This window comes from Delphinus delphis, chromosome 1, assembly GCF_949987515.2.
Source record: "Delphinus delphis chromosome 1, mDelDel1.2, whole genome shotgun sequence".
Lineage (NCBI taxonomy): Eukaryota > Metazoa > Chordata > Mammalia > Artiodactyla > Delphinidae > Delphinus > Delphinus delphis.
Window position 1 is genome coordinate 8,498,484 of NC_082683.1, and position 13,670 is coordinate 8,512,153.

Genomic DNA, 13,670 nt, shown 5'->3' on the forward strand with positions numbered 1-13,670 from the left:
AATGGAAGTAAGAAAGAGAAATACAAATACCATATGATATTGCCCATATGTGGAATCTAAAACACGACACAAATGAACATATCTACCAAACAGAAACAGACTCACAGACATAGAGAATAGATCTGTGGTTGCTAAGGTGGGGGGGTGTGGTGGGGGGAGGGAAAGACTGGGAGATTGGGATTAGCAGATGCAAATTATTCTTTACAGGATGGATAAACAACAACGTCCTACTGTATAGCACAGGGAACTATATTCAATATCCTGTGATAAACCGTAATGGAAAAGAATGTGAAAAAGAATATATACATGTGTATAACTGAGTCACTTTGCTGTACAGCAGAAATTAACACAACGTTGTAAATCAACTATACTTCAATAAAATTAAAAAAAAAACAAAGTGTTTTATGTGCATTATCTATTTTTAAATAAGCTTCCTGGCTGAAGTACAACATATATACACAGGAAAGTATACACCTAATTGTACAGCTTGATAAATTATCACAAAGTGAAGATACCCTTATAACTACCACCCAGACCAAAAAACGGAACACAACACACTGCCAGCATCCCAGAAGCACCCAAGCCTTCTCCCAATCACAGCTTCCCTTCTCATCCCCAGAGGTAACAACTCATAAGAGGTAACAACTATCTCACTTCTGATACAATTGGTTAGTTTCACCAGGTTTTGAACTCTATATAAACATTCAACATTATGTTTACGAGACACATCCATGTCATTGCATGCCGCAGTAGTTCTGTCTTTTACTGCTGAATAGCGTGTCACTGTATGAACACACCACAATTCATCTGTCTTACTGTCGATGGGGGTTTACGCTGTTCTCAGTTTGGGGCTATGGTAAGTCACATTACTACATTCCTTGTTTTTTTGGCCGCACCATGTGGCATGCGGGATCTTAGTTCCCTAACCAGGGATCGAACCCACGCCCCCTACATTGGAAGGGCGGAGTCTTAAGCACTGGACCACCAGCGAAGTCCGGACAAACATTCCTATATGCCTTTGGCGCGTGGGTGCTCACATTTCTGGTGGGAACAAATCTCGCAGTAGAATTGCTCCCTTACAGGGGCATGTTCCAGTCTCAGAAGATACTGACAAACTGCCACGTTACATTTCGACCAGAAGGGTATGGAAATCCCAGTTGCTCCACATCTTCGTCAACACTTGGAATTTAGTGTTTTCCATTTCAGCCATTTTGATTGGTGTGTAAGTTGCACCTTCTGGTTTATTTTTTTATTTAAAAAACTTATTTTTATTTATTTATTTTTGGTTGCGTTGGATCTTCGTTGCTATGCGTGGGCTTTCTCTAGTTGCGGTGAGCAGGGGCTACTCTTTGTTGTGGTGTGGCAGGTTTCTCAGTGTGGTGGCTTCTCTTGTTGCAGAGCACGGGCTCTAGGCACGCAGGCTTCAGTAGTTGTGGCTCACGGGCTCAGCAGTTGTGGCGCACAGGCTTAGTTGCTCTGCGGCATGTGGGATCTTCCCAGACCAGGGCTCGAACCCGTGTCCCTTGCACTGGCAGGCGGATTCTTAACCACTGCGCCACCAGGGAAGTCCTGCACAGTATAGTTTAAATTTGAGTTTCCATAATGACTAATGAGCCTGAGCAGTCTTTCATGTGTCGACTGGCCTTGTGGACATAATCTTTTGTGAAATAAGTACCTGTTCACATCTCTTGCCAATGTTTTAACTGGCTACCTTTTGTTTGTTTGTTAGGAGTTCTATATATACTCTGGATACAGTATACACAGAAGTATGTACTGGAATACCTTCTTGCCTTTTTACTTTCTTCATGGTGTTTTCCAGTGAAAAGAAATGACTCCTTTTATTGCATTTGATGTTTTCCTTTATGGTCAGTATTTTTCAAATCTTGTTTAAGAAATCTTTGCTTATCCCAAGATGCTGAAGATAATCTCCTATGTTATCTTCTAGAAGCCCTACTGTTTTCCGATTTAGACTTTAAATCTCCTGGACTTGAGGTTTTGGGTGTGGTATGGGGTAAGGGTCAAGAACCTTTATCCCCCCATAAGGCTATCTAGCCTACCCAGAGGAACTCACTGTTCTATAGTGGCACCTTGTCATAAATCAAGGGTTCATATATGTGTGGGTCTGTTTCTGGACATTCAAATCTGCTCCATTTATCTATTTGTCTATCCTTGTGCCAATACTACATTGCCTTAATTACTTACTGTAGCTTTAAGATAAATCTTGGTTTCTAATAAGGTAATTCCTCCAAATCTATTTTTCTTCTTCAAAAATGCCTTAGCTATTTTTAATCTTTTGCTGTATTTAACTTAGTCCTCACAAAAGTCCTGTGAAGTGGTTATAATTTTTTTTTTTTTACTAACTTTTTTTTTTTTTTCTGTGCTGCACAGCATGTGGGATCCTAGTTTCCCAACCAGGGATCAAACCCATGCCCCCTGCAGTGGAAGCACAGAGTCCAAACCACTGCACTGCCAGGGAAGTCCAGGAGTAGTTAAAATTTTTATCCCCATTTCACAGATTGGTCAGCTCCGAGAAGTTAATTAATTTGCCCAGGGTCATATAACTATCAAGTGATGGGAAGGGATTAGAACCCAGATTTATCTGATTCTAGACTTAATAACTTTAAGTCCTTCAGACACCACCTCCTTAATCCTCAAGCCACATGAGCCCTTCAGGGCATTTAATATGAATGCATTACAATTTTAAGAAATTCTGATGTTCTAAGCCACCCACTTCCAGTTAAAAATCTTGTTTGGTAACTACAAAGAGCCACTGTCCTGGTGAGACTCAAAAAAAAACAAAGCCAGAAGTAAAAGCTTCCTGGCTTCCTTCCACAGCCCCGTCTCCCAAGTAACACTTACAGCCTCGCCGGGATGTACAAGGGCCCTGAGGCCCGACGCGCCTCCACTCGTCCAGCTTTAATTCCTGCCACCACTCCTCTTCCTTCTTGCCCCTTAACGCCACACTTGACCACTTAGGCTCTATAAGCCCAGGCTTTTCATACAGCTGCACCTTGGCTCAGAATGCCCTCTCCCACTTCTGGCTACTTCTTCCTTTAAAAAAACCAAAAACCCCCACAAAAACAACAACCCTGGGTATCACTTCCCTCAGGAGACCTTCCAGAACCTCATCTGGGTTGGGCACTCCCCCTCTGCTGTGTCCCCCACCCCAGCATGTCACACTGCCCTGGAGTTCAGCTGTCTGTCTCTCCACCTAGCCTGTGAGGCACCTGAGGCTGCAAATTCCTAAGAGGGTTCAGAGACAGACTTTTTTGCTAGGTGCTATAATTAAACAGTAGACACTAAGAGGAGGCCTGAAAGAAATGGTTTCTAATAAGCCCAGGACACACTCTTTGGGAGAAGTGGCAAACTAGAAGGCTTAGGGAAGAGGTGCAAATACCTTCTGCGATGGACCTGGACTTCGGGCTGAGATGGAAGTAGGACTGAGCGGTAGAAGGGTCAGGGACCAAATGGCCACATGTAGTAAGGCAGCTGTGGCTCGTTAGAAGACTTCGGAAGTAAAATATGACCACAAACACACGGCTAAACTAACAACAAGGCAGATTCTTCTGAGATGTATTCATTCAACAAACAGAGCCTGGCACTGAGGGCAGCTGTTCCTCCCTCACCAGTTTGGAAGGATGGTTTAAGAGTAGGCAGGGGCACGAATACACTGGAAAACAAGGAGTCTCTCCAACAGGAACATTTTCAAGAAAATGAGACATGACGCCCCTATTGGGGGAGAAGGAAAGACCAGCTCTAGGCCCTTCTCAGCTCTGGAATTCCCAGGCTGCTCGGACACATCCAATCCTTGGTGCCAGCCTAAGGCAGCACAGCCCAGACTGTGAAGTAAAAGCTCACTGGCTTTTCTCAAAAGAACATAAGCTTTATTTTCATGAATATCTATCTCAAGAGCTCCAAGCTGACCCTCTTTCACCACCAGCAAAATGGAGAAAAGGAAAAACTGTAAGGTGTCCAACACAGGTTTTCCATATTTTCTCAATTAATTCCCATTTTTTATGGTCACACTGTTCACCGAAGGGCAGAGAAGGGATTAAAAGCCTCTCAGAGAAGGGAAAACTGCTCTAGTCTTCCGCATTTGTCCTGGTTTTCTCTACTGGCTTAGCTGTACTCAAAACAAGGACTTATTTTTCCTTCTTTCAGAAATTCAGAATCTAGGACACCCTAGGGTTGTAGATGTTTTGGAGGACAGATAATCTTCTGGCATGGGATATACTCTTAACTAGCTATTTTTCTCAAAATGGGGGGGGCAGTGTTGAAGATTTGGGCAGGTTAGACAATTTAAGAAAATCTTCAAATAAAAAAAGCTTCTGTCTCCAACTTAAGCCTTATGTTAGAAATAAGTTTCCAGAAAACAAATGTCAGAGAGTAGGCACTCATGCTAAAAGCTAGATGCTTTTGATCCAAACTTAGGAACCCCTTCCTACCTTTCCTGGAAAGGACTGCTACATGGGTTGCAAATATGAATGATCGATTCATTTTCTGCCCAGATATGAAAATCTATTCATAACAAAATTCTTCTGTTTGGGCAGAGGAAATGGTCACTGGAAAGAACAAACAAAAAGCCGGCCAGGAATCCATAAAGCGCCATTGTTCCATGATGTTCTCTACCAAGACAGCAGCATCGTGTGTGAGGCTACATACAATTGTGTGCCACACGGTTTAAGCTCAGTGCTCAGTGTCGGTTAAGCTGGGTAGGAGATCCTCGTGGAGTTTAGCAGACCCTGCTGAATGACCCTGTCGGATGCTGGCAGTCGGGGCCAGGTTCGCCTTAGTGAAGTGAGCTCCATGAGCTAAGGCTGCAGTGCCCGGCTGGACTAGACATTTGCAAAGAGACAGCAGGGACTGGCTGACAGTGCCAATTCTAAAAAGACCCTTTTGAGCAGAATGACAAGCTGCTACAGGACTCCAGCCAACATCCTCACTCCTAAGCAGGCAAAGAAGATGAGCAGGTTAGCAAACAAACCCTGATCCACCTGATCCACTCCTGCTTTTTGATTTACAGGAAAAAAAAAAAGTGTTTGGTAACTCCAGCTGCCTGAACAGAAATGACTTTCTGAGCAGCAGAAGCCCTGACTGGAAAAAGGCTCTGGGGGTCACGGCGGGAAGGAGGGCTGCCAGGCCTCAGGCTTGTGTGTGAAGGGCCCATATGGAATAACAACAGTATAAGCACTGCACCCGGAAATAGCAAGAGCATGTTCAGAAGACAGTTACCGTGTATGGACAGAGGGAACTTTGTTTACCTTCTTAGTGAAAAGCTCATTTTAAGGATTTAAGATTTGCTGAAAACCCAGTTTTTTCCCCCACTTGTTTTCAAAGGAGGGATCTCCTTTAAATACAGTACATGAAAAATGACAATATCCCTATTGTCAGGGATATATATAGAGAATATATATATATATCATATACAGAGAATAAATCTGCAAACCATATTCCATAGGAAAAGGGAAATGAGGCTCCAGACATGGATTATTAGGCAATGGGGATGTTTTTCTCTACGTTTTAACATACTTTCCAGGCTTAGACCCATGGGCCGTAGCTGTGCCTGTTCTCTGTTCTGCATGAACACTGGTGGGCGTGCAGGTGCCCATCCTCGGACCAAGTTCTGCGTTTTCACCCCTGCTGCCATCGCTGCCACTTCCATGCCAAATGTCAACTGTGAGAGGCGAACACTGGCCCATTCTTTATTGAAGGAGAAAGTATGTAAAAAGAAAGAACTGGGTAAAGCCTGTGGGTACAAGCTACAAAGCCCTTTTTTGCTTCTTAAGAGATTTCCTCTATCCTTCTATTTCTAAAGCTTTTCTAAGTTGGAAATTTTCAAATGTGAGATAGCGTTAGATCCAGGCCAAAAGAGGGTTTTGTAAAACACTGAATGATGATCAGAGAAAGGAATAATGAGCCTTCTTAAAAGCACATTCAGAAGGATGCCAAAATAGACTAGAGCCTCGTATAAACAGCGTGGATTGCAGTAACAGGCCTCCCTGTGAGTGGAGAGTCTTATTCCCAACTCTCTTTGCCTACCTTATGCTCACCCCACGGTTATATAACCTTTAGAATGGAATCTGGAAATTCTTCTGACCCTGCCCTGCTTGCTTATAGAGCAGAGCCAGTGGCTGGCAGGGGTACAATCTAATAGGCAAAACTGGAAACACACAAATTCAGTCCTCTTGTCTTAGCCCAGAGACTGTGCAGGCAAGGAAAGAAAGACTGCCCCTGTCTCTCTCCTCCCCTCCTCTGGCCTAAGTTTACGCTGACTTCACCCAACAGGCACCTGACCCTCCCAGATGAGCTGGGAGGGGCTAAAGCGCTATGCACGGCCATGGTAGGGGTGGAGGTGCAGGCAGAAAACAATATTTAAGATGCTGAGTTTGTCGAGCATTCAGTCTTGGGAAGGAAGGCTATAGGATACCCAATTAAGCTGCGCGTTCAGAAACTCAAGTTTTGAGAAAGGCTAAGAAAGAGCAAGGGGAGAGGAACAACAAGGTGCTAAGTCCACCAAGAACGAAAGGGCTAGGTTCTAATTTGCCGCAGCTCTGCACGCCTCAGCTGGACACAGCCAGATTCCTCCAGAGGAAGAGCCTTCCTCAACCAGGCCCACGAAAGATGCTGAAAGAGACTCTCTCGGCCGTGGCCTGGCTCTGTATTTTCACTGTGGCCTTTGTCAGCCACCCAGTGTGGCCACAGAAGCCCCCTAAGCGCAAGACACCTGCAGAGCTCACCGTGGCCGGCTGCTGTGAGGAGGCGAAGGAGCTCAGGGCCCAAATTGCCAACCTAAGCAGCCTGCTGAGCGACCTGAGCAGGAAGCAGGAAAGGGACTGGGTCAGCGTGGTCATGCAGGTGATGGAGCTGGAGAGCAATTCCAAGCGCATGGAGTCGCGGCTCACAGAGGCCGAGAGCAAGTACTCCGAGATGAACAATCAGATGGGCATCATGCAGCTGCAGGCAGCGCAGACTGTCACCCAGACCTTGGCAGGTAAGGAGGACGTGTCCTCACGCTACTCACCACCTTCCCCCTCACACAGTCGAGCGCCTCCTGTCTGGAGCATTGCTTCTAGGTGACGTGGTCGTCAGAACGATCCCTGGGGGTTCTCATGGAACTTACTTTCTTGGGTACGTGCCACCAGCTCTATTTTCTCTTTAGCAAAGGCTTACGAAGTATTTCTTTTGATTTCTAAGGTTCTGTACGTTTACCCAGCTTTTTTTTATCCCTGCAATGTTTTGGCATATTGAAGGTATGAATTACCATCTTGGAACACAGAGAGATCATGCGGTTTGCTCAAAGTCACAAAGCAAGTCTTAGAAACTGGGTTCCAGTTTTCCTGATTAATCCACTTCCTTACCCAGAGCTGACCGGCTGTACCCTCAGTCCCAAGGAAGCAGGAAAGAACACCAAAATCATAACATCTCTAGAAGCAAAGTTTTGCCTAAAACAGTTCTCTCGGGTCCCTGGGATTTACTGGAATGGGCATTAATGGACTTCGGTGTCCTGTCTGCCAACCTAATTCTCACTGGCTCAGAATTAAGTGCACAGACACTGCCCAGAGTCATCTGAAGGACTCCTTCATGTTCAAAAAGGACTGACTCCTCAAGGTTGCGCAAGTCTGGTATTTCTATTTTTTCCCACAATTGCAAATAAAATTCTCCCCAGTTATACAGGAAAATGCAATGCTGAAATTTACATTTTTAGTAGGCCGAAAATAAGATACGTTTACTGTTTTCTTTTCCAAAACAATTTTCAGTTTCTACTTAGCTTGGCTTAGACAGGCCAAGGTGAATTTATTGTTCAGACAGAAATTTGCTTTGCTGAAATTATCAGGAAATTATTAGTTACAAGGAGCATAGTCTATAAATATGTCATTTCTTGCTGATATAAGAACTTAAAAGAAAATCTTTTTGGTCGTATTATAAACCAAGCCAAGAATAAAGAGCAGAGTAAGTCTTACTGGTTATCCTCAACTCAAATGAAGAAAAAGTTTTAACATGAAATTAAGCTTAAAAATTTTGTGTGGGATGAACTGGGAGATTAGATTTGACATAAATATACTACCACGTGTAAAATGGATAGCTAGTGGGACCCTGCCGTACAGCACAGGGAGCTCAGCTCGGTGCTCTGTGATGACCCAGATGGGTGGGATGGGGGATGGGGGGAGAGAGGTCCACGAGGGAGGGGTTCACTTCATTGTAGAGCAGAAACTAACACAACACTGTAAAGCAATTATACTCCAATAAAAAATTTTTTGTGTGTGTAAATCACTTTCTAAGCATGTACTTCCTGACTCTCAGTTTGGGACTAGAAAGGTCTTCTCAGGCCATTTTCCAGAGAAGTGAGTCCTGATTTGGTCTGTGTGATGAAACCAGACACACAGGAGACCAGGCGAGACAGAGGAATCTGACCAACGCCACGTCCTGCTCCTCCAAACGGGATTTTCTCATCTCCCAGCAAGGAGTTTCTTGGGAGTCAAATGCAGCTCTCTTGCCGGGCCTCTTACTCTTCCTGCCTAGGCCATCATTCCTTACTTTTCTTCTCTGCTACCAGGTGTGGGGTCACCTTTATACTCTGTAAGTAGCTAGCCTCTTGGAGAAAGCAGTAAGTTGATGCTTTCATCAGTAAGAGGAAGTGATGACCTCTGATAGGGAAGACAAGGGTCTCCCGTTTCCCCTCCCCAAAGTGCTCTGCCTTGAACAATTCCCACAGCGGGAAACTGCCCACTGTGTCCTCTTCTTGAAGGCCCAGTGCAGCGGTCACCAAGAAAAGAATCCCAAGACACAGTGGGCAGGAGGCATCTCCTAGACAGGCGAGAGTTCCTGCTCTCTGAATCCTATCTGGAAAGGCTGTCCCTTCCACAAAGCTCTTTGATGTTTAGAACAACAAGGAGACAAAATCTTTCATAAAGCACTAGCCCCCGGGGCAGCTGAGGAAACATTAAAATCAACCCCAGAGTGAAAGCCCGCCTGCCCAAATCTCTCATTTCCTTGTTTTAATAATGGTGTCAGGGGAAGGCCTCCAAGGGTTCCTTAGGGTGTTTCATTTTCATTTGTCTAGCAGTGTTGGATTAAGGAGGGAAAGATAAAATTATAAATCTCTGCTAATAAGGGACCTAGTAGGCAGTAGCCATTACCTCTGAAAAACAAGAAAAACAAACCGAGAAAACAATAAAACCAGACCCTATGAGATCTTCATGACTTATTTAGGAATAGAGGCTGGCTGTCCCAGAAGCTGAATTTATTAAACAGGAGGATCTGTTGGTGGCCCTTACACATTGTAACGTTTCCAGAATTCATGCCCTAGAACTACAGGGGGATCATTTCAGCACAAACCTGAAGCCACCTGTTTGTACCGTTGTGCTATCCAGGTGAAGGGTTTCCCTAGCCCTCAGCCCTACCACCAGTGAGGCCAAAACACACCCGTTCCTGGCCTCCTGATGCCCACCTCTCCCAAGTCCAGACACTGCGCAGCAATGAACACTCCTGTGAATTTTGTGGTAGAAATGAAGTCTCCCTTCCTAAACTTTCAATTTAGATGCAGCAGGGATGCCGGCTAGCCACAAAGCCCCTGGGTTTGGATGCTCACCCTGTGGTTTTCTCCTTTTGTAGATGCCATCTACGACTGCTCGTCTCTCTACCAGAAGAACTACCGCATCTCTGGAGTGTATAAGCTTCCTCCCGATGACTTCCTGGGCAGCCCTGAGCTGGAGGTGAGGTCATCACAGCCCATGTACTACCATCTATCCTCCACCCGTCAAAGGCTGGGGACAATAGGGCTAGTCACAGTCTAAAGAGAGGGAAACTCAAGACAAAGAAGCAGGGCTTCCCTGGTGGCGCAGTGGTTGAGAGTCCGCTTGCCGATGCAGGGGACGCGGGTTCGTGCCCCAGTCTGGGAGGATCCCACATGCCGCGGAGCGGCTGGGCCCGTGAGCCATGGCCGCTGAGCCTGCGCTCCGCAACGGGAGACGCCACAACAGTGAGAGGCCCGTGTACCGCGAAAAAAAAAAAAAAAAAAAAGACAGAGAAGCAAACACATCAACGCCAGAGAGCTATCTAAATACTCAATTTATGGAGGAAAAAAATCCAGGCATCTGTTTTGCTCCTTCAAATCATTAGCAACCAAACACTAAACCTTCTAACAGTTAGATAATGCTATAACCACCACCTAACTAGCTGCGATCCCTTGCCACATCCTACGGCAGTGACTCTTTGGGGAGAAAAGAGAACATATAGGGAGTGTGTCAGAAGGACCTGGACTTTTTCCTTTCAGACTCTCCGTGCACGTGCTCTTATCCTCAACTTTAATCTCAGCAAACCACCAGCCTGCCCAGCTTGCCAACCCTGGGGCAGAATCGTTGCCTAGTGAGCCAGCATGGCTGTGGAAGGGCACACGTCCCTTGGCTCTACGGGGTGGGAGAAAGGTGGGAAGCCACGCTCAGGCTCGCGCTGCCTGCCTCGGCACGTCCTGACCAGGGAGGGCATCCCCTCTGCTCCAGGTGTTCTGTGACATGGAGACTTCAGGTGGTGGCTGGACCACCATTCAGAGAAGAAAGAGTGGCCTTGTCTCCTTCTATCGGGACTGGAAGCAGTACAAGCAGGGCTTTGGCAGCATCAGTGGGGACTTCTGGCTGGGGAACGACCACATCCACCGGCTCTCCAGGCGGCCAACCCGGCTACGCGTGGAGATGGAGGTGAGCATGAGACCAGGGCCGCCACGCCCAACTGTGTGCAACTCCTGGGCGTCATTCCTACTCCTGTTCGCCATCGGCTGGTGCACTTGTTGTGATGGTTTTCCTGCAGGTTGCAGTACAGTTGAGGAAGAATAGGGCTTTTTTTCCTATTTTTCACAAAAACAAGGCTGCAGGTACAAGGGAGAGGCCAGACTCAGGCCAGAGCAGAGGAATCCAACAGTCAGCTGGGCTGAAACACTGTGGTCCCTGCCCTGGCCTGGGGCATGAGGTCCTCTACGTGCAAACCTTACTGGTATCGGTTGGTGACCCTCATCAAAGGCCCTGAAGCGTCACTATGTTCTCAGGTTACTCTTACGACATCTCAGAGTGGGATACAGCAAAACACACACACGTGTACACCTTACAGACAGGGATGTAAAGGGGAAGAGAATGAGAGACTAACCAGGGCCATGTGGTGACCCAGGAGAGAAGTCTGATCTAGGACCCTTGTTTTCTGATTCCCTGGAGGAGGGGAAGATAAGTCCCTGTGGACGCTTGCAAAAAACTGCCTTAAAATCTTCACAGTCAATACAGATTTGTCTATTTTTATTTACTTTGTAAGAAAAGGGCTCAAAGAGCTTCCTCTTTTATCTCATCTATAAAAAATGGCTGAAACAAGAAGGTAAATGGCACTATGGTTAAGAAATAACTCACGCTGTATATAAGTGTGTTAGTGTGTTAAACTAGAGGTAGACAAGTAATAAAGTAGTAAAAAGGTGTGTGGCTGCAGCTGGGGAGAGGGAAGAGGTGCAGGATGGTATGAAAGAAGGCCCTGCTGCAGTTTTCTAAGGCTCTGCCCCCCGGACAGGACTGGGAGGGCAACATGCGCTACGCTGAGTACAGCCACTTTGTTTTGGGCAATGAACGGAACAGCTACCGCCTCTTCCTGGGGAACTACAGCGGCAACGTGGGGAACGATGCCCTTGTCTATCACAACAACACAGCCTTCAGCACCAAGGACAAGGACAATGACAACTGCTTAGACAAGTGTGCCCAGCTCCGGAAAGGTGAGAGTTGGGGTTGGGAAGTGAGAGTTCAGGTACAAGGCCATAGTCCCACTGGAGGAGAAAGAGTGAATTTATAACTGCAGTTGGTATTCTGGCTTTGGTACTCCCGTTTGACACTGACCCTAATGGCTTAGGTACAGTTTAAAAAGCATCACAAATCCCTGCTGCCTGGTCTATCAGCTATTTCCAAGGACATACTAGCACTGACCTGTTTCCTGTCCCAGGTGGATACTGGTACAACTGCTGCACAGACTCCAACCTCAATGGTGTTTACTACCGCCTTGGGGAGCACAGCAAGCACCTGGACGGCATCACCTGGTACGGCTGGCATGGGTCTAGCTACTCCCTCAAACGAGTGGAGATGAAAATCCGCCCAGAAGACTTCCAGCCGTAAAAAGAAGCCTGCTCTGGAGCAGGGCTGGAGAAGTGGAGACAAACGGAGGCTGGGAAAAGGCAGAGGAGGAGAGGAAGGGAGTATAAAAAGGGCAGGGACAGAAAATGGCCTATCATCTTCAGTGAGAGAGTAAGTCTCTTAGGAGAACCAAAAAATCTATGTACTGAGGATGTTACAGTAAATGGGAGGAAATATTTAATTAAACACAGTGGGTCCAGACACAGACTTCTCAGGGGGCTGGCCTGAGTGGGCTGTCTGCCTGTGATCCCTGACATAGCAGCAGCTTCTTTTCCACATGATTTTTCTGTGAAAGAAAAATAATTGTGAGTTCACTTTAAGCATTTTCCTTAAGGCCTAGGTTACGTGAGGGCAGAAAATAAATGCCTTTGCTGAAAAGGACCAGATTATTTTGATTCTCTTGGGTGTTAGAGAAAGGAGTGAAGAGGGTGGTGGAGGAGAGGAGTTTCTGCTTTTAAATCCAATGAAATTATCTTCAGTCTACACAATTTTTTTTTTAAAGACAAAAATTTTTCTGCTGGAGGTGAACGGACCCAGGCTGGAATTGACTGGAGGAAACTCCAGGGCTCTGGGCCTTGCAATTGGCCTCTGAGCACCTCCCCTGCTCGGCCTCGGTCAGGGCCCAGCACTGAGAGGCAGGAAGTGGGTCCAGTGGTGGCAGGAGCTCCAGTGGGAGGGGAAGATAAGTCCCTGTGGACGCTTGCAAAAAACTGCCTTAAAATCTTCACAGTCAATACAGATTTGTCTATTTTTATTTACTTTGTAAGAAAGGGGCTCAAAGAGCTTCCTCTTTTATCTCATCTATAAAAAAATGGCTGAAACAGGAAGTTAAATGGCACTATGGTTAAGAAATACTTCACGCTGTATATAAGCATTTTGCTTTGTAGAAATACAACATTGTAGTTCGTTTTAAACATTCAAAGTTTTTTCTTCCTTCTACAATAAACTCTTTTAAACCTCGTTCCTTTTAAAATTATTACTATTACCACTGAGAGCATGGTGGAAAGTTTTAAGTGAAAAATCAGAGAGTGAGCCGTGAGAAAGAGACTCTGAGTGTGTTGCAGTCTTCAGGGAAACCAAGGGAGGAGCAGGAAGCCAAAGACGAAAAAGCGAGGGACAAAAAGCGCAGCAGCATCCACTGGAAGAGGTCAGACTCTGTCTGACCTCCACCCAACCACCACAGAGGCCAGTGCCACCCCTGGCTTCAAAACACTTTGCAAACCAACACTCCTACTTTCTACTTGAGCAAACTTACATATACGCAGAGGGAAAAGAAACATCTTTAGTCATAACAGATGTCAAATAAGTTTGACCTTCAGGAAGCAATTTTTCCTTGTAAAAAAGAACCATTCACTTGAACTAGTCAGTGTAAGGTAAGCATAATTCTCGAACTCACTATTTTCTACTGTACCTATAGTCCTTTGATTGTTGGGAACCTACTTAACCTTAAAAACAAGACCCTCAGGATTTTCAAAGAAGTAAAGTGAGTAGAGAAGTACACTGGAATAGGGCTTCCCA

The 13,670-nt window shown here is 45.9% G+C and overlaps 2 protein-coding genes across 4 annotated transcripts in view; one reads left to right on the top strand and one right to left on the bottom strand.

Moving 5' to 3' along the window:
- Nucleotides 1-13,670, bottom strand: part of MTOR (mechanistic target of rapamycin kinase) — a 117,701-nt gene that overhangs the window by 53,100 nt on the left and 50,931 nt on the right. The window lies entirely within an intron of this gene.
- On the top strand, nucleotides 5,858-13,452 carry ANGPTL7 (angiopoietin like 7). Its single transcript, XM_060031511.1, has 5 exons — nucleotides 5,858-6,991; nucleotides 9,613-9,713; nucleotides 10,500-10,694; nucleotides 11,542-11,740; nucleotides 11,965-13,452. Exons 1-5 carry the CDS (start codon nucleotides 6,622-6,624, stop codon nucleotides 12,132-12,134), a joined length of 1,035 nt encoding a protein of 344 aa, XP_059887494.1. The 5' UTR covers nucleotides 5,858-6,621; the 3' UTR covers nucleotides 12,135-13,452.